The 24,251-nt window shown below is 49.1% G+C and overlaps 1 protein-coding gene across 5 annotated transcripts in view; it reads right to left on the reverse strand.

Moving 5' to 3' along the window:
* The window catches only part of ZNF710 (zinc finger protein 710), a 69,568-nt gene that overhangs the window by 34,573 nt on the left and 10,744 nt on the right, over positions 1-24,251 (reverse strand). The window contains exon 1 of one of the 5 annotated variants that reach the window (XM_053888671.1): positions 5,578-5,818. The exons of 3 other annotated variants lie outside the window; for them this stretch is intronic. In XM_053888671.1, the coding sequence (XP_053744646.1) occupies positions 5,578-5,657 (80 nt within the window). In that variant the 5' untranslated portion in view covers positions 5,658-5,818. Of the gene's footprint in view, positions 1-3,503; positions 3,603-5,577; positions 5,819-24,251 lie in introns of those variants that run through there. One more of the 5 variants, XM_053888670.1, reaches the window with a different exon arrangement.

The following is a 24,251-nucleotide window of genomic DNA, read 5'->3' on the forward strand; positions in this document are numbered from 1 at the left end:
GCCCGTGGCTGTACCCTTACCAGACCTCCAGTATTGTTTGACTTTAAAAAAGATGCATATGCATTCGTTTGAGAAAAAACAAAACCAAAAGCAAGCAAACAAGCAAAAAAGGCTTGGCAGAGGACTCGTTGTTAAGTCAAATTGGGATCTTTCTGGAGGACTCAGCCAAGAGAGACCCAGAAAGGGCACCATGCGTATACATTTATGAGAACAGAAATTTCTCCGAGAAAGAACAGAATTCAGCGGGCTCCTGCCCAAGGTAACATAATTAGACAGAACAGAATGGAGGGAAACTGCCTTGGGAGAAAAATCTGCAGAATATTGGCATGTGGTTTTAAAAACAAGATCCAAAGCACCAGGGATCTTTTCCTGGGGGGGTGGCGAGGAGATCCAGAGACCCAGACATGGCTCTCCTGCAGGGGCCTAGATCCTCGGGAAAACTGGGGTCCGTGTTAATACAGCCCACTGGGGCAAGGGCAGCATGATCTATGCGCAGGGAGGGCGGCGGTCGGGACACACTGGCCTGAGCCCTGGGACGCCCTCACCACGCCCCCACCCCTCAGCATCGAGGCCACCGTGCCCAAAGTGCCCTCCTGTTCTGGCCCTCACACGTGCATGCTGTTCCCACCAGCCACTATGCTGTGCCTTACGGTCTTTGGTAGGCCTTTTAAACTCGAAACACATAACAGCAAAACCCCACTTGTCCAGAGGTCCCTTCTCCGGCAATCCCACCTGTCCCCCAAAACAGAGAACAGCTGAGCAGACCAGACAGCTCAGAACTATAGGAAAAAACCAGAATTGATCAATGAGCTATAGATAAAGCTCACTGATAAAGCTCATAAAGCGCAGAAGTTGATCGGACGAGCGTGCCTCCGAGAAGAGTCTGTGCTCTTCCCTCCTGGACCACGCCCCTCGCTTGCAGCCTCTGGACCCAGTTCTAACAAGCTTGTGTATCTGGCTTCCCAGGCCGGCAGATGCGAGCTGCAAATGAGAAAGGATGAGAAAGGGAGGTGGATGGGGTACCACTGCTGGAGGCTGTGACGGCGAGGGTGCAGGACGAAAACTACCAGCAGGCAGTGTGGGGCCAGCGAGGGTGGGACAGGCAAGTTCGGCATCTCCGCACCCACATCACTCACTAAGCTGAGTGATGAGTCAAGACAGGGTAGATCTGGGGCACCTGGGGGGCTCAGTCGGTCAAACGCCCGACTCTCGATTTCGGCTCAGGTCGTGATCTCAACGGTTCGTGAGTTCGAGCCCCGAGTTGGGCTCTGCGCTGACAGCGTGGAGCCTGCTTGGGATTCTCTCTCTCTCTCCCTCTCAAAATAAATGAATAAACTTAAAAAACAAAACAAAAGACAGGTTAGATCCTATTAGAGTATATCCAACATTCTGTCTGGCACTCAGGGATGCACGTGTTGGGTCCAGGGCTGAGGTTTGGGGATGCCACCTTGTCACTTAGCCAGTCTGGAGCAAGCAAAGCACTGCCTCTGCCCAGTCTCCCAGCTGCCACCTCTGTGCAGAGGCACAGGAAGCCCCAAGGCGGGTCACAAGGGCCGGGTTCTGGCCCAGGTCTGCTTACCGCGTGGACCTGTGCACAAGCTCAGTCTCTCAGAATCCCATCCACCAACTGTGGATAGAGAACGCCTGCCCACTCCGGGCAGGCTTGGCGGGGATCAACTGAAATAATCTTTACAGCCAGCGGAAACATTTTATAAACATAATGTAACATTGCTAAAGCCACCTCTTTTACTGGTGGCTGGACGGGGCATCCCATGACTCACACAAGGTTAGGGGACAAAGGAGATACCCTCGACTGTACCCTCTGCCTTAGAACTTTCTTAGACACAATGAAGCAATGATCAGGCCAGTTTCAAAACCATGCAAACTGAACTTGTGCACACTCACTCGAAGACAAAGCCGGAATCTGTTCTACAAGACGGCTGGCCTGCCTGGACGCTTCAAAGCCACTGGCCCACGCAAGGCACAGGGGGACTGTTCGAGATTAAAAGAAGTTTAAAGGAAAATAACCACCAAACATGATGCGCGAGCCTTTTGGGATCAGGAAAAGAACCTAAAAGACGTTTTTGGAGGTCAACGGGGGAATATTATATTATGATATATGTCACACTATATTATTGATTAATGGTAATTTTTGAGGCATGATAATGGCATTGCGGCTATACAGGGGAAAGTCCTTGCTCCTAAAAGCCACCTGCCGAGGTACTGAGGGGTGAAGTGTCGGGCTGCCTGTACCTCACTTTCAAATGACTCAGCAAAACCATCTCAAAGAGAGCGAGATAAAGCAAACGTAGCAAAACGTTAACAACTGGTGAACCTAGATGAAGGTTCTTAGCTTTTCTGTGAGGCTCGACATTTTCAAAATAAAAAGTTATGAGGAAACAGAACTTCGCCCCGCAGGCGGAGTGTGACTTTTTCTTTGCAGGCGCTGGGCCAATCTTTGGTTTGTTACCCAATCTGCCCGATGCAGAAAGTGAGGTGCTCGTGGCGAGGACGGGGCCGTGCCTTGCTCCCCGATCCGCACGCACACGCAGAAGACACACGGACTGTGCACTGGAGTCCGCAGGCAAGCCGGCTCACAACCCGCCTTGGCCCCAGCTACCCCGGCCCTGCCCAGCCCCGCTGCTTGAGGGCTGAAGGAAATTCAGTGCCTGGGCACAGCTTCCTCTCGGGTCCGTCCCCAAGGAGCTCATCTCGTCTCCCTCAGGCCCATCTCCTGTGTGTCCAGATTTCAATATTTTATGCCCGGGCCCATCGCCCCCCTGGATCCTGAGTTCTTACAAGTTCTTTCAGGCCCAGATCCTGCTGCTGAAGATGCTCTAACAGTCAGAACCACAAAGTACTTGCCGGAGATCATTTCGACTGTGACTTACTAGCTCAGCCCTCACTGCACCGTAGACAGGCCGTGGCGAAGGCCGGAAGCCCCAGGCTCTGCTACCCAGGGGTGATGCTCACAGGTGATGGGGCCTCCGTTTCCCTTTCTGAACATGGGTCCTTCCAGCTGACTCTCTAGGGACCCCAGCTCTGCTTAGCGCTCTCTTAGTTCATTCCGGCCGGAGGTTCGGGGGTGGTTGGGCAAGGCAGCCTTCCCATCGCCGGAGAAAGGTCCTAGTGCATTCTTGCTGCGGCCAGGACTGGCAGCTGGCTCCTGCCACCTTCCTAAAGTGCTCCCAGGGTGTTCCCGGACTCACCGCCCTGGGGGAGTAAATGAAAACACCCAGGACGAGCCCATCCCCAGAGGCTCTGGTGATTTTCGAAAGCCCTTGGGCGATTCGAATGTGCACGAGGGTGGAGTACAGCCCCCCAGGAAGCCGATCAGAGCGAAGACAGACCTTCTCCCAGTCCTGCTGCCCTCCTCCCCAGCCATCCTAGGATTCCACCTTCCGCCTGTCCTCTACAGGAGCCGTCCCTTCCTTGTAATGTCCCCTCCCACCCCCCCCCTCCCCAAACCTCTAGCATCCTTCAAGGTGGGGCTCCAGTCTCACTTCAGCAACTCCGGGCTGCCTGCTTCTTCAGGAGGACAGGGCCCTGAAGGCAGCACAAGGGTCTGGACGCCATTCTCAGGCATCAGGAAGCCAGAGGAGGGTTTCGGGCAAGGAAGGATTGTGATCCAATGGCTGTGTGCAAAGTCCTTCTGGTTACAGTGTCCCCGCTGGGCTTATCTGTTTAGATCTTTCACAGTCCCCACCCCTACGGCTCTCGGCTCTCTCTCGGCCCCCCTGGAGGAAGCCTGGAAGCCTCCAACTTTTGGAGCCGTGGCCAGATTTGTCACCAGGGCTCATGGGGTGTCACAGGGAAGAATGGAGCAGGCTTTCTCGCCACCATGGCCAGTAGGGCTGACAGCTGAATGTGGGGAGGCCGTGGTGAGTGACAAATGCTAACAATGAGAACTCATTCCAGGCTCCCAATGGGCAGAGACCATCTGGACAGAGCCAGAGGCCACCGAAGGGACATCCCTCAGTGGGGGAAGGTGGTTGCTTGAGCCACTTCGGGGAGGGGCTTTGGAAATCCAAGGAGCATTCGCGCTCATTCAAAGGGAGGTGAAAATCAAACAGCACCTAAGGAATGGTTGGGAGATGCTACACAGCAAACACGGGAAGGGTTTTGCCCCAGACGAAAGCAATGGGGAGAGGACGAGGGCAACAGAGGCGGAGGGAGGGTGAGAAGGAAAGGAGGAGGAATGGGAGGGAGGGTCCAACATTTCTGAGTTTACCAAGAGAGGGGGAAACGGGGCAGAGAAGAAAAAGAGAAGTGGAAGTCTCTCCAACCCTTGAGAAAAGCTGGCCTGCCCGTGGGACGGGGTGGGGAGAGCGTGTCTCAGAGCTCACAGCTGCTGTGGCAGTAAAGTCCCTCTTCTTCCAAAGAGAAGCCCAGTTTGGTCACCCCAGAAGCATCAGAACTCCATGAGGCTGGGAAATGCTGACCTCAGGGTGTGGTCCCCCCGGGGGCACCAGGCTCCCGGGAGGGCCGGTGCTGGGTCCACTGAGCTCTGCTGTAGCCATCTTGAGACTCTTACTAATTTTCACACACGGGGCCCTCGTTTTCATTTTGGAACAGCAAATTATGTGGCCGGTCCTGGCTGACCTTTCCAGAGGACATTTTTGCTGGAAAGGCAGGGAGCAGGAAGGCAGTGGGCCGGCTCCGGCTGCGGCTCCCTGTTTGCTAACCAAATACACAACCTGGCCTTGTTGACTCAGCCAGCAGGTATCAAGTACAGGGCTTCCCATCCCCGGCCTGACTCCTAGGGAGCGTGAGAGGCTGGGGGCGCTCAGGGTCCGCCACACCCTGGGCACAATACGGTCCTGACCCCATCCCTCGGTGTAAGAGGCGCGGGTGGCACTCAGGCGCAAAAGCCAGGCTGAACGCCCGCCCGGTCCTGGAGAACTGCCGTCCGCAGTCGGCCAGCGGCCGAGGGTCCACATCCGGGAACAGCTGGGCTCCTCTGCGCACAGTGGAGACGCCACGTCTGTGGTTGCTGAGGGCTCCATGCAGGGAGCCGGAGAGCTGCGGTGTTTGGGGGCAAGGCCACAGCTTCACGCGTGTGGCCCCCACACCATTCAGGGGACCACTGTGTGGTCACGGAGTCTCTAAGTGAAGTGGCAAGGGGGCGCCTGGGTGGTTCAGTTGGTTAACCGACCGACTTCGGCTCAGGTCACCATCTCGCGGTTCAGGAGTTCGAGCCCTGCATCGGGCTCCTCACTGACAGTACAGAGCCTGCTTGGAATTCTCTCTCTCTCTCTCTCTCTCTCTCTCTCTGCCTCTCTCCTGCTTGTGCTCTCTCTCTCTCTCAAAATAAACAAACTTTAAAAAAATAAAATAAAATAAATGAAGCAGAAAAGCAGATCCAGCCCAACATGGTGACCGTGGGCCTGACCCGTGCCCAGCCCGCATCCAAGCTCCCCTTTTCTGCTAGTCCTTCACTCAAGGGCCAAGGTGCAGACCAGGGACCCCAAATCCTAACACAGTGGCCTCTCCCTGCTGCCAGAACTTTCCTTCTGAAGACCAAAGGCATACACTCCAAACTCCCCTTCTACCAGGAGGGAAATCCTAGGGTCTCACCGCTCCCACTTTGGTGCTCTTCTGGAGCCCTGGCCATCAGCCTCCTGCTCCCAAAGGGCAGAGGACCCCGACAGCATCATTTCCAAGGGCTTGCAGTTCAGATGATCAAAACCTCTCGGGCCCAACCTGGGGGTGACATGGAAGCAGCCTATGTCCCCACAGGTGACAGGTGTGCAAAGGAAACACACCCTGGGACAGAACTCCAGGCAGCTGGGACCTGGGAGCCCCACCCACGGCCAGGACAAAGCCAGGCTCCAAAGACCTGCAAAGGTTGTCCTGGGCCCCAGGGTGGCAGGAGGGCAGGTGGGCCTCTTAAAAGGGGCCAGGAGAGTGGAGGCAGGAGGCCGGGGCCCCTTCACTCCTAGGGAGGGCCCTCCAGGAACTGAATTAATCAGCAGGAAACTGATGACTGTTTCCCCGGAGCAAGGGCACAACACACACACACACACACACACACACACACACACACACACACAGGAATTCAGAAACAGGGAGGGCAGCTGGCAACTTCCTGGAGACCCACAATGCAATCTACTTTTTCAAATAACACAGACAAAACAACACAAAGAACCCATCCCCCGTTCTCAAGCGCGGAGTCCCTTGTATTATCTCATTTTTATCTCGCACGAAAGCCCTTCCAGGAGGGACCCGCCACTCCCCATTTTCTGAACCCCTGAGACACGGAGAGAGAAAGCCAGTGGGGCCAGAGTCCCAGCCGCCAGTGTCTATTTGCAAAGCCAGGCCTGCAGGGACTCCCAGGGCCATCTCTGAAACCACCCCGCTCTACCCGTGGACAACACGTCTCTCCCGCAGGCTCCCCGACCAGGCTGTACACAAGTCCTCTGGGACAAGTAGAAGGGCTCACAATGGAGCGACAGCTGGTGTGGCAGCCAATCGCCTTCTGCATGAACTGGCTTGCTGAGATCCCTGGAAGAACTCAAGCCAGGGGCGCCCGGTGGGGGGCTCGGCCGGTTAAGTGTCCGACTTTGGCTCAGGTCACAATCTCATCGTTTGTGGGTGCAAGCCCCGCGCTGGGCTCTGTGCTGACAGCTCAGAGCCCGGAGCCTGCTTCGGGTTCTGTGCCTCCCTCTCTCTGTTCCCACCCCCTCCCTGTTCTGTCTCTCTCTCTCAAAAAAAAAAAAAAATAATAATAAAACATTAAAATAAATAAATAAAGCTACCAGGCGGCCTCCTCCCTGCCGCAGGAGGTCAACGACGCCCACAGTGGTTCAAGATACAGCTGTAGGCCACCCCCCGGGATGTCGTCCAGGTAGCATCACACAGGACAAGTTGCTAAACCCCATTCTCAATTCCTCTCGGCCAGGTGACACCCTACAGAACAGCACACCCTCAGCCCATGGCCCGTCCTTCTGTGTGGCACCGGCCTGAGAATGTGTGACCGTGCTCCTACACTTGAGAGATTAAAGGTAGATGTGTATCCAAAGATACACACGTCCAAAGATACACACGTTCTCGTGCGAACGGTGCTAGGTGAGAGAGCCTCCAATCTGCCTTCTCGAAGGTCGTCTTGGCGGCCCCTCCTGTCTCTTCAAAACAGAAAAATAACAAACGTTTAAGTTTCTTAAGTGTTCTCGGAATTTACATTCAACTGCACATGGCCTGCTGAGCTCCACGGAGCCGAGGTTTGAAGAGAATGTTCTGTCAATGGGAAATCCACAAGCGTTCAGTCCGAGTATGAAATTCGCAATCCTTAGCCGCATTCATCGCTCCGCTGGGTTCCTCCAGAAGGAAATGGGCTTCGGTGTGGACTAGCCCAAGCATTCGCAGGTTTTCTCACAGAAGGAAAAGGCCACTGAACAGTTCAAGGTTGGCCCACGTTGGCCATAACAAGACTGGCAGGTAGGAACCACCTGACGTTATTTCAAGATGTGGTCTCTTGGGGGGGCTGCCTGGGCTCGGTCAGTTGAGCGTCCGACTTCGGCTCAGGTCATGATCTCATGGTGCGTGGGTTCGAGCCCCATGTCGGGCTCTGTGCTGAGAGCTCGGAGCCTGGAACCTGCTTCGGATTCTATGTCTCCCTCTCTCTGCCCCTCCCCCACTCGCACTCCGTGTGTGTGTGTGTGTGTGTGTGTGTGTGTGTGTGAAAAATAGATACGTCAAAAAAAATTTTTTTTAATTAAACACAGAAGAAAAGATGCGGCCTCTTGGGCCCTGCCGGGATCCGGTGGATTGGGGGCTGGATGCAGGGAACTGTAACGTAACAAGTTCCCGAGCAGTGTATACCAAATGGTGTGGCTACTGAACACGCCCCTGTTGTGTAAGACCCGGGGGTGACAGGGTGTCACCAGGGGCTAAAAAGTTCTGGCCTTGTGAACGTAAGACAAGCTTAAACGAACAGGACCAACTGGGTTGACTGCACGGGGGCAGCGTCCGTCCCTGGCATTGAGAGACCAGTGGAATAAATCCGGTTTGTTGGTTGAAGGCGGCCTCACAATCTCGGCTCAGTGGGCCTGGAACGGAGTAAATGCTCAACTAATGTCAGCTGGTGCTGTTCATAAACAAGGGACCTGAAGCCCAGAAGGCTTGTGATTTGCTGACAGTTCAGTTCCTGGCAAAACCAACACTCGTCCTGGAACTCATGCCACGTTCCCCTGTGCCTCAGTTTCTTCATCCATAGAATGGACGTAATAGAGTTCATAATCCTTACATGGCTAGCACTCAATAAACAATAACTGCCCATATAATCCTTACTATCCATGTTGCAAGTCTGAGGACATAAAATCTGTTTCTGTCTGACTGGAGTTTGTTTACTCTGCATGGATATTAGCACTAAATGCCATGGTGATGCTGAACGGCCCAAATGGCCCCTATACCTTGACGGGGGCCCTTTCTGGTGGCGCCGGGAGATCTCCCCCCGCTGCAAATACACCACCCCGTGACACATGCCTGGTCTGTGGCTGCTCTTGGGGAGGCCAGCTGGCGGAAATTGCAAACGCGTTCCGGGCCCTGAGAGGTTTCCCAGTGGGCACTCTTCCTGCACACTTATTATGCCCGTAATATGCCAGGTGTGGGCCTGGGCACCGGGAAATAAAAGAACAGCAATACACAGAGCAGAGCCTTCCCCTGCCATGAACTTACAAAACTGGAAAGTGGGTACAAATTTCTTCTTCTGATGAAAAATTTCTATTATAAAATTGAAAAAAAAAAAAAACCAAAACAACCTGCCCATTGCAAAGAGTCTGAAAAAGATGGAAGAGAAAAAAAAAAAAATTAAGGGTCACGTGGATGGCTCAGTCAGTTAAGCTCTGACTTCGGCTAAGGTCATGATCAGTCTGTGAGTCTGAGCCTTTTATCGGGCTCTCTGCTGTCAGCACAGAGCCTGCTTCGGATCCTCTGTCTCCCTCGCTCTCTGCCCGTCCCCCACTCATGCTCTGTCTCTCTCAGTCTCAGAAATAAATAAACATTAAAAAAAAATTAATACTCCTTCTGGCCCTAACCCAGCCACTTCTCGTGTATTTCTTCTAGGTCCTCCCCAAGCACGTGGTTTTCGCAAGGCGTGGATCATGGCGTATACAACCTGGTGTATTGCTCGTGGCCCCTCACCTGGACCACCGAGCAACTTCCCATGTCGCGCGTTCATTACAAAAATTGACGTTCATCGACACGGCACGTCCGCATGAACACACAGATCCCCCCTTCGCCTGTCCACACCCACACCGAAGGGCACTCAGATTGCTTCCGGTTTGTCCACACTGCCCACGAGATGCCTTCCTACATTCATGCAGAGAGAAGATAAAGGGAAGAGGCAGACGTGTAATTCGACGGTGTCAGATGGGCCTGGGTTGAATAATGCCACGTGTGAACTCAGACAAGTCACTTAACCTCCCTGAGCTTCAGTTTCCCCGAAAATGGGCATAACGCCCCCTTCGTACAGTTGTGAAGACTGTGAAAACTGGAGGCCGTCAGTAAAACACCCAGCGCGGGGCCTGACAATTAATTACGTACTTTCTTTTCTCTTAAGTAACAGAAGGTCACAGCTGTGGCTCCTGAATGCCTTCTAGGACAATCTGCAGAGACACCCTGGGAGGACGACGCTCCCAGATCCTCTGCACAGCTAGCTAAATTCTGGGAAATTTGGGACTCACAACTGAAGTAATTTGTTACTTCAAGAACAAGTTGTGTTCTGCAACTCACTTCAAAACGGCTCGGAAAAAAACCAAACACACACACACACACATGTACGTATGAGGCAAATAAGGCAAATGTCAGTATCTGTTCTCTCTAGTCCTGGGTGTATAAGTATTTCCTGTACTATTCTTTCAACTTTTCTATAGATTTGCAATATTTCATGATAAAACCTTGATGAAAACTCCTGCTTTAAATTTAAACGGTAAAAAACCGTATAATACTTTAAGAAACCTTGCACTACATTAATTTATCTAGAGAACTGACCTGGTCCCTGACCTCACAGAGCTTACTTACCACACAGCATTTCTTCGGGCAGCGTATTTTCTTGCTAATTTTATGGGCTGTTCAGTTTTCTCTTCAAGCTTAAATCTCGATTTTTCTTTTTTTTTAACAAACATATGCATGATCTTAGTAGAATAGAAATTTTAACCCTTTAGGTATCTCATGATAAAATCTTTTCCCCTGGGCTGTCAACTGTTTTGTAGAATTCACATAGTACTTACAATTACTTTTAAGTTTATTTATTTATTTTGAAAGAGAGCAAAGGAGGGGCAGAGAGAGAGAGAGAGAGAGAGAGAGAATCCCAAGTAGGCTCTACTCTGGCAGCACGGAGCCCAACTTGGGGCTCAATCCCACAAACCATGAGATCATGACCTGAGCTGAAATCAAGAGTCCCATGCTCAACCACCTGAGCTACCCAGGCCCCTCCCCCCATTTGTTTAATGTAGTCAAATCTGCCGGTTTTTTGATGACTTTTTTATTTCTAAACTTTGGAAATCAACCTCTAGCCCAAGACTTGGTGCAGGGTAAACTGTACATACGAAACGTTTTACTCTTCTTTATTACGTATTTCTGTTTCAGTATTATTGTATTGACTAGGATTTTAAAAGCGAGGTTCAACAGTGAATATGATGGCGGGCCTCCTTAGTTTGTTACTAGTTTCAACAGGGATGCCTCTAGTGTTTCACGGTTAATAACAACATTGGCCATCAGTTTGAATTACATCTTTTTTTTTTTTTTTTAATGCTTATTTATTTGTTTTTTAATGTTTATTTATTTTTGAGAGAGAGAGAGAGAGACAGACAGAGGGTGAGCAGGGGAGGGCAGAGAGAGAGGGAGACACAGAATCTAAAGCAGGCTCCAGGCTCTGAGCTGTCAGCACAGAGACCGACTTGGGGCTCGAACTCATGAATTGTGAGATCATTGTGAGCCAAAGTTACACGCTTAACGGACTGAACCACCCAGGCGCTCCAACGTTTGTTTATTTTTGAGACAGAGAGAGTGTGAGAGGGGGAGGGGCAGAGAGAGAGGGGGACAGAGGATCCAAAGTGGGCTCTGTGCTGACAGCAGTGAGCCCAATGCGGGGCTCGAAGTCGGGACCTTCGAGATCGTGACCTGAGCCAAAGTCAGACGCTCAACCGACTGAGCCCCCCAGGTGCCCCTGAAATAGATATTCTTAATCACGCTATGAATGCACCCTTCTATTCCTTTTTTGGTGTATTGATTAGGTAGAAATGGTTGTTCGACTTTAATCAATTTCCCCCCCACATATATTGGAATCAATTCGGTTGTACTTCTTTAACCCATTAGCATGACGCGGTTACTATATTAAGCTTTCCTGATATTGACAATTGCCCCACTGGGTTATGGTGGATGACTTAATACATTATTGAATTTTATTTCCGAGATAACATTTCCATCCTTTAATATGGTTTCTTTGCCATGCTTAATATCAGGCTTATTTTCCTTTGTAGAATGAATTGGATCATTCCATCAATCTTTTGCTAAGCCATGGAAACTGCTTAATGTTATCAGTACCATCAAATTTAAAATAATTACCTAGCAAAAAACACTTGGGACCGGTGTCTTCTTTGGGTAAAGGGGGCAGTGCTTTGATAACAATCACAATTTTTTTTCTCATTTAGCAACATATATATATTTTCAGAGAAGCCTCCATTTATTTGCGATTTTCAAACTTAAGGCAATTGTGCTTATATATACATATCCATATTTTTAACTCTCTATTGCAACGTTCCCTTTCTTATTCCTCCTATTTTTTTCTTTTCTTTCTTTCATTTCTCAAGTCGATTTGCCAGAGGTTAGTCTACTTTATTGTTTGTTTAAAAACAGAATCAGCTCTTGGATATATTTGCTAATTTCACTGTGTTTCTGTTTTCTAATTCATTTATTTCTGGCTTTATTCTCCGTTTCTCCCCGTTTTCCTTAGGGGCTGTTTTTTATTCATTTTTTTTTTTTTTTTTCTCTAAGATCTCAGGCTAATGCTTGGCTTATTCCCTTTTTCTGTTTCCCTTCTTAATAATAAAAGCATTTAGGTCTATGAGACTAGCTGCAGCTGCCTCCCAGAGGTTTGGTTATGTGGCATTCTGGTTTTCGGTGCTTTCTAAATATTTGTCGCTATATTCTTTATTTCTTCCTCGACCAAATAGCAGTTGAGGAGAGGGTTTTAAATTGTTTTCAAGCGGTTGGCTTTTTAGTTTTAGTCCGTTTAAATGCACAATTATTTTGGCTACGTTTACTGCCTGGTGATCAAAGGACTCCCCAACTGGCACAATTTCTGTTTTGGGTGGAACGTGAGTTCTTACAGTTGGTTCCTGGTGGCTGACAGAAATGTCTGCAAAGCATATGCTCGCTTGCAAAGCCCAAGTGCGTTTTAAAAGTTCTTGCTTGCCATAATGTTATGTCAAATGAAAAAGAAAGAGGATATGAAGTTCAATGTGTTTGTAACCATGTTTAAAATACAGTATATTTACATATGTGCGCTGAAAAAGGCTGTGAGGAAATACATAAAGGTACTCAACGGTGTTGGTAAAAGTCTACTTGAGGAGATTAGGGGCAATTTTTACTCTTTACACTTTCCTGTATTTCTTTTAAAAGCTTATTTATTTTGAGAGAGAGGGAGAGAGAGAGAGAGAGCATGAGGGAGGGGCAGAAAGAGAGGAGAGAGAATCCCAAGCAGGCTCCACACTGTCAGCACAGAGCCTGACGTGGGGCTCGATCCCACGAACCTGGAGATCATGACCCGAGCCGAAACCAAGAGACACGGGGCTTGATCCCACAACCGTGAGATCATGACCTGAGCTGAAATCAGGAGCCAGATGCTTAACCAACTGAACCATCCAGACGCCTCCACTTGTCTCTATTTTTAAAGGTTTCTATGTAAGTGTAAGAATTACTATTTTAATAAGATTTCTTTGAACGCTTATTTGCCTAAGGTTTGGGGACAGAAATGCTCTGTGGCTGAAACTGATTTTGCAAAGCTCCCCCCGGCCAGAGTGAAGGAGGTCACCGTGAAGAACCAGAAGAATGACTGGATTTGGACCCCGAACAGCAGTAACACCTGAAAACGGTGGCCCTTGTGAGGGACCCAGTCACTCTGGTGCTGGAGGTCCCCTCTGGAAGAGGACATTCATTCCCAGGGGGCACCCAGGAGGGCCACCCTCATCCTTTGTGGCCCCCACTCGCATATGGGCGCCCCTCATTACTGTGATGGTGGAGCCATCCCTCGAAGGAAAAAACAGCAAAATCCAAGTACCTCAACATGATCTCAAAAGCCCACTCCCACCCCGCCCCCCACCCCCCAAAATGCGTTTTCAGCCCCCCTGTCGACTCCCAGAGCTGAATTCGGAGCAACTCTGGCCAAACCCCTCCCCCGCCCCACTCCTATTTGAGTCCTTGGAACTGGAAAAGGTGGCCGACCTCCCCCTCGACTATCCCACCGGCTCCGCGGGTCACCCCAATACCAGCGGCTCTGGAGACCGAAAGATCCGGAGAGATCCAGAAGCCTGCTCCGTGACTGCCCACCCTGACAAGGAAGCAGGGAGGGGAGAGGGAGTTCAGGAGTTCCTGGGAGAGCCACCCTTCGATAACCGTGGGCCAGTGAGCGCACTGCACAAGCACCCCAGCCCAGCCAGCCACCCGGGCTGACTCCCCTCTCTCGTTCATTACCTGGAGTCGCCTCACACTGGGGTCTTTCTCCTGTTTCCCTGCCCTCCAATCCCGCTGACTTGAACCCTCTGCCCTGGAAGACAGCGGCAGGGAGGAGGGAGAAAAGCGTGCTGGGGAGGAAGGGGGACCGGGAGGACCTTCAGATGTCTCGCCTGGCTTCCAACGAGCTGCTGCCCAGTCTGGTGGGTAGTCTGGGGTCACCTGTGTCACAGGGAGGAGACACTTAGAAAGCCGGGGAAGAGAATCCTGAGGGAGGTGCCCTTCCCCACCGGGAATGGATTAAGGTGGCCAAGCAAAGATGGACGCGGGCAGAGAGACGCGGGTGTGCCCTGCTCCCAGCAGTGTCGTCTCTGGGGAACGCTCGCTGCCTGGCTTTGGCTCAGGTAAGGGGTGTGGACGAGGGTCCCATGATGCCACCAGGAAAAAGAGCCAAGAACATCCTTTCTCCAAAACCCCGTCCCACTGTCACCGCCTCTGTTTCTTCCTCTGTCCAGGCAGTTCTGCCCGCCACCCTGGAGGTTCTGGGCAGTGACCTTCAAACAGGTCTACGTTCAAAACTGACTCCACCCAGGCACCAACTTCCTGCCCTCTGCTCCATGCAGCATCTACACGGCAGGCTGAAACACCCAAGTCAGAGTGCAGCCAAGGACTTGCGGCCACGGCCTTCTGGAAGAGTGCTCTCCAGGAAAGCTGTGTTCTTGCCACATCAGCCAGCAGAAGGACTTACAGAGAGAGAAAGGGAGTGAGCTCGTGGTTTCCTGTTTGTTTGTTTGCTTTTTACATTTATTTATTATCTTGAGAGAGAAAGGGCACGCGTGGAGGAGGGGCAGAGAGAGAGAGCGACAGAGAGAGAGAGCGACAGAGAGAGAGAGAGAGAGAGAGAGAGAGAGAGAGAGAGAGAGAATCCCAAGCAGGCTCTGCACTGTCAGCACAGAGCATGACGCGGGGCTCGATCCCACGAACCGTGAGATTGTGACCTGAGCTAAACTTAAGAGTTGGATGCTCAACTGACTAACCCACCCAGGCGCCCCTTGGTCTAATTTTTATCTAGAAGTCAAAAGGCTCTCCAGTGGCTCATCTGGCCCAGCCTCTACATCTCCTGCTTTACTGGTCTGTTATGCCCTAGGGGCTGGGTGGCAGGGTGGTTCAAATGGATGGACTGTGGACTCTGGACTCAGTCACACCGTGGGTTCAAATCCCCTTACCAGCCCTTACAGGTGCGAGCCCTTGGGAAAGTGGCCACCTTTGTGAACCTGTTTCCTTGCCTCTGAAATGGGTCTGGAATGCTGTTTCTTGCAGGGTAATTGAATTCAAAGAGTCTAGCCCCATGCCTGGCCCAGAGCAGGTGCTCAACAAACATTGGTTTTCTTTTTCTTTCTTTTGCCAGATTCTGGGAACCCGAGCCTGAAGATCTCATGCACTCAGGCAACATTTCAAAAGATCTTCCTACATTCTCAAATCAACTTGGTAACTATAAATATGTATTAGGAACACACCCTGGTGGAAAAATTTTACTTGGGGTTATTTCTTGATGAGGGTTTTTTTTTTTTCTTTTTAATTTTTTACTCTTTGTTTTCTTGGTGAGTTTTAAGAGAAACAACGAAGCATAGAGAATGTACTTTTGTAAATGATCTGTAAACAATTGGCACAAAGCTGAAATTTTAGGTGAAATGAGAAGGAATTCAGGCAAAAGTGCCATACTTATTCCTCTGAGGGGTTTCTCAACTCTCAGATCAACATTTCCAAGGGGATTTCCCCACATGGAGTTTTAACAACAACACAAGCCCCAAGTCCCCCTGGTTTATGCCAGCGATCTGTCATGTTGTTTTTTTTGCTCAGAACCCACCGGGGGCTCTGCCTGGCCTCTGGATTAAGTCCAAGCCTTTGGACACATTCCCAGATCGGCCCCGACCTACACCCCCAGCCCCATCTTCCAACATCCCACCTGCACATCCTACCTTCCAGCCACACCAACACCGCACCGCCCCCCCCCCCCCCCCCCGCCCACCCCGCCCCGCCCGAGTCTTCAAACGTGCCTGTTCTTTCTGCCTTTGCATGTTACCCAGTGGAATGATCTTCCTCCTGCTCCTGGTCTGCTGGGACCCTGCTAAATACCACCTCCACCAGGCAGTCGTTGCACACACCCCCGCCCCCACCACGTTCCTCACTTCCTGTTCTCATGTCTACTTCTCTAATATTCCTTCTGGCCGAGGGCTTGCCGGGGACAAAAACCCTGTCGTTCCCCTTTAGATCACAGAGTTTAGCCCATGGTAGGTGCTTGGTAAATGTTTGCGGATCTGATGAAGGAATAAAGAAACGAATGAGGAGATTTGCAAGAGAAAAGAGAACCCAGGGTGGCGCAGGCCTCTCTCCCTGGACTTCACAGCCCTTTGGTACCCAGGTAGTAACGATAACCATGTGTTACACAGCACAGAGCACAGCTATAAAAAAAAAAAGTAGGCTCATAAACCCATTTCACAGGCCATGAAACCAAGGCTTGGTCATGGAGGCTGTGCCTCACTGGGGCTAGGAGATGGTGAGTCATGCTTCCTGTGATCCTGAGTCCTGTGGGTTGAAGTAACGTCCTCCCCTTTGCCTCTGGGCCCACTTTGGTGGGGAGCCTGTGGGAAAAAGAGCAGCTCTGTGTTTCTGTGTTCCCTTAGGCCGAGAAGGTGTCAGGGCAGAAGCTGGACCACGCACGGGAGCAAACCTAGGACTCTCTGAGGCCACCCAGAACGGAGACCCCCACCCTGGGACCCAGCACCCTCCACCTGCTAAGGGTGGGCTGCCACACCCCCTCTAACAGGACACCAAAGTTGCCCACTCCTTGCGCCTTGGGTGAATCCAACATCATTAAAAGCAGACCCCCGTCTTCCCCGGATCTTAATCGGCTAAGAAGCAAAGTGACAAGTTTCATGGAATGTGAGGTAGCAGGATGGGATCTAACCATGTGTCACAAGTCGGAGAGTGGGGGATGGCAATGGGCCATTCAGGGAAGAGAGGCAGGACCGGGCAGATAAGAGATCTCATCCACCAGACAGATAACGGGGCTAAAATGACAAAGGACCTAGAAGCCATCGCTGATGGGTCGAGAGAGAAAGGAAGAGCATATTAAATTTTAAACAAAGCCCACCCCAGGGAAACCTCCGGCCTCCCTCTCCCAACCAGCGCCTCTCATTTCCAGAACAGGTTCATAGAGACGGAAACGTCCGTCCCTCCTCTCAAGGGGGTGAGTTTCGTGTTTTTGTTTTTTTGTAACCCGACGGGCAGCAGCTGGTATGCTGTGTCTCTGGGTGGGGCGGGGGGCGCAGCCTGGGCCTCCAGGAGCCCCGGTGGCCTTCCTGCCAGGCCTGGGAAAGGAGGGCAGGCTGGGATCGGGCCTCGGATGGGACTGGAGGGTGGAGGGCGGCTGGGAGCCACAGCAGAGCAGGTGCAGGGAAAGAGTAGTGGTCAGCCTGCATGTGCCGGATCCAGGAGGTGGGCACCAGCCTGGGTGTCACCAGCGGCGAAGAGGAAAGCTAAGAAGTCGGGAAGGTCCTCAGCGGCCACACCAACTAAAACTACCATAAAGAACATGCTGACACGGAGGAGGAAGAGAGCCGAAAAGGGGGAAGAGTGTGGAGCTGGAACAGGAAAGCCCGATTTAGCCTAAGCAAATGCTACTTCCTCAGTAATTCCATCAAACCTCCCTGCGGTGTCTCCCCCCTCCACCCCCCACCCCCTGCCATGGTGGAGGAGTCAGGCTGCCAGGGCTGAAGGTCTGGGCAGATGCACGCCCTCCGGGACAGACTCTGGGGCCTGGATAGGAAATCCCCCCCACCCGCAACCCCAAACCCCAACCCAGGTCAGGACGAGCAGCCTTGGTCTCTGGCGTTAGGGTAGGATGTTTGTTTTATGAGCATCCTCTTAGAAGAAAGGCTTCGAGAAATTTCCCCAAGAGACTCCGGAGCCCTCAAAGCCAGCACTGTCCCGGGCATGCTAAGGATGGGCATCTTGGGGCTTCCCACCTGCCCAGATGCCTGCAGTCAGAGACTCTTAAGAAAGGCTTCAGCCCTCGAGGATGGGAGGTTCTCTTTCTCAGCTCGGCTCAGGTCTTTCCCTGGCCACTTACTCTTAACAAACAGGGGCTCAACATTTGGAAAGGGATGTCGGAAAAATGCACAGCCAGGTTTTAAAAGAGAATGACTTAAGTCTTCACCCCAAAGGAGTAAAATCTGCATACGGTCTTTCTGGAGGGCAATTTTACCTTCTAAATCAAGAGCCTTTAGAATGGGTCCTCGGCCCAGGGATTCCCTTCTAGAAACAAGTCCCAAGGAATAATCAAGGCCGTGGGCGAAACTGCCCAAGGATGTTTGCTGCAGCATTCCTTAGAAGAGAGAAAAAGGGGAAAGAATGTAAATGGAGGAGTCTGCTTATATGTATTATGGTCCCTCTGCTCAGAATATAGCCCTTTAAAGTGAGCTGGAGGGGAGGGGCGCTCTGCAATGCATCCAAACGTGGAATCACTATATTGCATACCTGAAGCTAACACAACACCGTATGTTAACTGTGCCGGAACCGAAAATTAAAATAAAAAAATAATGTGACTTGAAGGAAGGGGTTTAACTCAATGAAAATTTTAATCACATATTGTTAAGGAAAAGCAAAAAATGGGAATGCCAGCTGGTGCAGCCACTCTGGAAAACAGTATGGAGGTTCCTCCAAAAACTACAAATGGAACTACCCTACGACCCAGCAATGGCACTACTAGGTATTTATCCACGGGATACAGGTGTGCTGTTTCGAAGGGACACACGTACCCCCCATGTTTATAGCAACACTATCGACAATAGCCAAAGTATGGAAAGAGCCCAAATGTCCATCGAGGGACGAATGGCTAAAGAAGATGTGGTATATATATATATATACACAATGGAGTATTAGTTGGCGATCAAAAAGAATGAAATCTTGCCATTGGCAACTACATGGACGGAACTGGAGGGAATAATGCTAAGTGAAATTAGTCAGAGAAAGACAAAAATCATATGACTTCACTCATATGAGGACTTTAAGGGACAAAACAGATGAACATAAGGGAGGAGAAACAAAAATAATATAAAAACAGGGAGGGGGACAAAACAGAAGAGACTCATAAATACGGAGAACAAACAGAGCATTACTGGAGGGGGTGTGGGAGGGGGGATGGGCTAAATGGGGAAGGGGCACTAAGGAATCTACTCCTGAAATCATTGTTGCACTATATGCTAACTGGGATGTAAATTAAAAAAAAAAAAAATGTATATGCTTTAATAATTAAAAAAAAGAAATTGGCAGAGTGAATAAAGAAAACAGGACCCCCCAAAAAAAGGAAAAGCAAAAAAAAAAAAAAAAAGGAAAGAAAGAAAAAAAAGCAACATGAAGGTACACACGGTATGATCTCATTTGAATTAAAAAATATATGCTGGAAGGGTATATAACATACTAAAATATTAATAATTATAGATGGTTTTTGCTCTCTTCTTTTTGCTTGTTTATATTTCCTAAATTTTCTGCAAAAAATCATCAATCTCTTTGTAACAAGAAAAAAAAAATCAATAAAATCGATTTTCTTAAAAAAACAAAAGGAAGAGATCCAGGAGTCAAGAGACCTCTCATTCCTTGGACATTCAAACCTGGAGTGGAATTGAAAAAACAAACAAACAAATAATAATAAAAAACCCCAAACCCTGAATGGAGACATCTTAAAACCACCTAAGAATATTTTCAACAAGGGGTAGTTTCCAGTGAAGGGGAATGAAAATCTCCAGGAGGCCTGAATGAGTACAGGGAGGGTGTGAGTCATAAGCAAAGAGCCAACTCCCCCAGAATAGCCAGAAGTCCACTTTCCTGTCTAGCTCCTTCGAATAATTGTCACCAGGGGAGGAAGAGGACAGCAAGCCGAGGGGCCAAGGTGCGAAAAGGCAAAACAAACGTTACTTTTGTCCTTCACGGAGGACAGGGCAGTAGCCATCTCTTGAGACAGTATATTCAAAAAGGAGAGAGAGAGAGAGAGGCCAGTTCCTGAGCCGAGATTTGTTAATCTACCTGGTGCTAGGAAATGAATTTTGACCACCCAGGTACAAAAGCTCTAAAACAGGGGTTTGGAAGAGAAATTCTCACAAGCCTTTGTAACCAAAGCAAAAGAACTTGGCTGATGTTACATGGAAGTTTTTCTGGAGAATGAGCTAGAACACAGGCAGATAATGGACGGGATGGCTGGGGAGAGTTAGTAAGAGCACAGAGTGTACCATTTACAGAAGTTGGCCTTTGTCTAAAGAGAGATGACCTACAGCGCAAGGAAGGAAAAATTCCATGGGACACACTTAATTATTCAAGAGTCGGGAAAATCCACGGAAGCATAATGGCAGACGTCTACGTTTCTCGAGTCCTCTTGATGATCGAAAGCTTTAAAGTCTACCTCCAATGTCAAAATGTGTCCATCTGAGGAACGTTTACCGGGCGCCTCCTATCTGTTCACGCGTTCAGCAAACAGCTGGGTACGAACTTCACATGGGGACAGCTCTGTGACGTTCAGGGCACTTCCACGTCCACCAGCCAGACAAACAAAAACGGACAGGGTGGGTCATTAGGATGCATCCCTCGTAAAGATGCCAAGTAGCACAGTGACAGGGAGTTGGAAGGTCGGCTCAGACCCCGGGATCCTGAAGACTTCTTACCCCCATGAGCCCTGCTTTTTCCTTAAGAAATGACGACTCCAACTCTGCAAATAAATATGACACCACACCCCAGGACAGGTGGTGCTGGATGATTTTTGTATCTCTTAAAGACATCAAATTCTTCCCCCGGGTGAAGCCGTACCTATAAATTACAGCCTCGTATTATATACGGCCAACACCTTTAGCTTTGTTCTCCTACAGCATCTCTCCTTGACAAAAAGGAAGCAGTCAATACTCTACTTTGAAAACAGCAGAGGAGGTGTTTCTGTGAGACAAAAAAAAAAAAAAAAAGAGAATAAAGCGAGCAAGCACTTTTCCTTCCCTTTAATTAAAGGGATGCCATCCCATCGCACCTCTAGATAGAAAAGTTGAAACAGACATTTTTTTTTCTTCCAGAATCTTCTAAGTACCCAGTGCCTTTAGCCCGAAAAACTTCTCTGCCATATAACAAAGCGAAGGCACCAGCTTAAGGCACCAGGAAGTGTTCCCTCGGCACCTGGCAGCAGCTGGTACCTACCTGAGGCCAGTCCACAGACAGTAATAAAAGCTCCCTTGAAATAATGTTAAGGTTCAGACACTCTGATAAAAGCTGGGAACTTCAAAGGTAGGACTGCAAAGCCCATCCCTAATCCTCCTCGTTGTGTCTGATGTGGCTGGCTGGGTTCTGGGCTGGCTCCACCACCTACTGCCTGAGCTTTGCCCCATAGGCATTTGTCAGCCAGCGAGCCAGCTGGGGGAGGTGGGACAGAAGTGCACATCCACTCCCTCGGGAGGGGTGGGCCTCAGGCCACGGTGTGCGGGTCACTGGGCTTTGACCAATGAGATGGCAGCTCGAAATAAAGGACGAAAACCAGAAAAAAAAACCCCCAAACAAGAAGCTGATCTACAGACAGGGGCCCAACGGTTCTGGAGCGAGAACTGGACTCAAGGCCAGTTTCCAAGGCTCAGTCCATGAACTTGGGCAAGTCATTTCGGACTTCCAGCCTTCGGTTTCTCGGTCTATAAAAATGGTAACCTCACTGGGGGTTGCTGAGGGGAGTAATAACTAAAACAGCCTAAGTGAAAATGCAGAGCAAAGGTGAGATTCTTCTCCCCTCCCTTCTTTCTTTCCTCCCAAACTTCTTTCTTTCTTTACAAATACATTTGTTTTTGAGAGAGTGTGCGTGCGTGAGAGGGGAGGGGCAGAGAGAGACAGGGAAACTGAGGATCCGAAGTAGGCTATGCGCCGACAGCAAAGAACTTGCAAACTAGGAGATCGTGACCCGAGCCGATGTCAGACACATAACCGACCGAGCCACCCAGGTGCACCTCATGCACTTTGGATTTTAATAAATATCGTCTCTATACAACAGAGACTTTTTAATAAAAATCCTCTCGGTATACTGTGTGCTCTATCAACAATTATCAGAACAACTGTTCCCAGTGTCACTTCTCCATAGTAGACTTCCATTTCTCTAATTAGTAGTGGGATGGTTAAGTGCCGTTTGTATTTCCTTCTCTGTGAACTGCCCATGTTCTTAGCTTAGTTTAAAAATTGAGTTCGGGGCTCCTGGCTGGCTCACCTGATCATGCATTGCTTGATCTTGGGGTCGTGATTTTGAGCCCGACATTGGGTGTAGAGCTACTTAAAAAAAAGAAATAAAATATAATAAACAAATAAACAAAACATTAAAAAATTGAGTTGATGGTCTTTTTCTTCATGATTTGTAGGAGTTCTTTAGATATTAAGGAAACCAGTTCATATCTACGACCTACGTTGCAAAAACGGTCCCCTAGTTTTGAGAACTAGCAGACTCTTTTGACTCCGTTTATGATGATGTTAGCCACACAGAAATTTTTCACTTGCATACAAGTATATTAATCTTTTCCTTTATGACTTCTGGGTTTTAAGTCACAGTATTTTCCTGAATTCATTTTTTATATTTACCGTCTCTAGGCCATCTGAAATATACTGTGTTATAATGTGCTCGTTTTTTTAGAAGGCCATCAAGTTGCTGTCCCAAGTCACAAATTTTAAAATGCCATCTTTATGTCATATTAATTTACCTGTAATTGACCTCTAAGTCCCTTGCCTTTTTTCTCTTCCAAATCCTGCCCAGTTGCCTCACATCATGCTCTTTCTCTCTCCATGGTCCTCACATGCCTTCGTTCCGTTTGTGAGCCAAGGGCTGGTCCGTATTACCGTGACTGATAACCATACAAGCGGTGGTGAATTTCGGCATCTTAGAACAAGTAGAGACCTTAGAAGCATCCTTTCATTTCATAGGTATGGACGCTGAGATCCAAAAGGGTGAACTAGACTTGTCCAAGATTACAGGGTGGGTGAGCGCCTGGATTTTTTTTCTTTAATTACTACCCAAGAAGAGGAGAAGAATTGATTTTGCCGTAAATTCTGCTCAATCAATAGGGATCTACTAAGCCACTACTACGACCAACAGGGAACTAGGCACTGGGGCTCCAGAAATAAATAACAGCTCCGAGTTTTCAAGAAGCTCAGAGTCCAGCATGGGGACTAAACACACACACCTCTAGACTGAGCGGTAAGGGAACAGTGGCCAATGGATGTGGAAGAACAGGTCAGTTTTGCAAGGGACGGCATGGGGAAGGCTCAGAAGATTCACAGTTTTTAATTGGGCCTGGCGTGACCAGGACTTGCCCAAACGTGAAGTGAAAGTATTTGGCAATAGGGGAACGATGAGACAAAGTGGGGTGTCTGGTGGTATACAGTCAGGAAGGAAGTAATCAGGCTTAGCGTTAGCTGTGGGTGGACTTTCAAAAAAAGTTCCTCTGAGGACCTGTGGTCATTGGCAGGCCCTCAAAACTACACGCTAAGAATTATAAATAAATGGACCCATCTGGAGGGCCTTAAGGTGTCTGGTAGAAGGCAGCATACCCTCTGTGGAAGAATGTACTTTCATCCCATACCTTGAAGAATTCTCACAGATAGAATTCTAACAAACATAAACTTGCAATCAAAAATCACGAGACACATACGGAAGCAAGCCCTCAAGAGTAGGAACCAGCAGAGGCAGCACACAACAGAACTAACTATACCTGCAAACACTTTGGTATTGGAATTACTGGATACAGAATACAAAATAAGTATGTTTAATGCGATCAATAAAATGGAGAATTAAAAACACAACTAAGGAGTAAGAGATTATTTAAAAAACACAAATCACCAGGCATATTAGAAAAGGATAGAATAGAAACACGGCAATAAAAAAATATAATCATCCAGGTTAAAAACCCAAAGCCAAGGGGCACCTGGGTGGCTCGGTCGGTCATGCGTCTGACTTTGGCTCAGGCCATGATCTCACGGTTCATGAGTCTGAGCCCCACGTCGGGCTCCATGCTGATGGTGCGGAGCCTGCTTGGGATTCTCTCTCTCTCTCCCTCTCTCTGTCCCTTCTACATGTGCGTACGGTCTCTCTCTCTCTCTCAAAATAAAGAAAGAAACTTAAAAAAAAAAAAAACCTCAAATCATGAGCATCAAAAATAATAATTGCAATGGAAACACATCAAATATATTACAATTTGTGAGTTAATCCTGATACTAAAAATACCTCTGTGGGTGGACGTTTAGTCCAGAAGATTAGAGATAACTAAAGAGAGAATTAAGAAGCTGGAAGACAAGTAAGATATTCCCCAGAAAACACTACCAAAAACCCAAAAGATTGCAAATGAAAAAGTTAAGAGACATATAGAAATAAGATCAAAACACATCTAACTGGAGTTCCCAAAAGAGAGGCCAGAGAGAGATAATGATGGAGAGACAATATTCCAAGAGCTAATGGCTGAAAAGCCTCTAGCACTGATAAAAGTCACCAATCTTTGGTTTCAGAAAACCCAACGAATGCTTAG

The sequence above is a fragment of the Panthera pardus genome, unplaced genomic scaffold, assembly GCF_024362965.1.
Source record: "Panthera pardus isolate Hobbes unplaced genomic scaffold, ASM2436296v1 HiC_scaffold_23, whole genome shotgun sequence".
Lineage (NCBI taxonomy): Eukaryota > Metazoa > Chordata > Mammalia > Carnivora > Felidae > Panthera > Panthera pardus.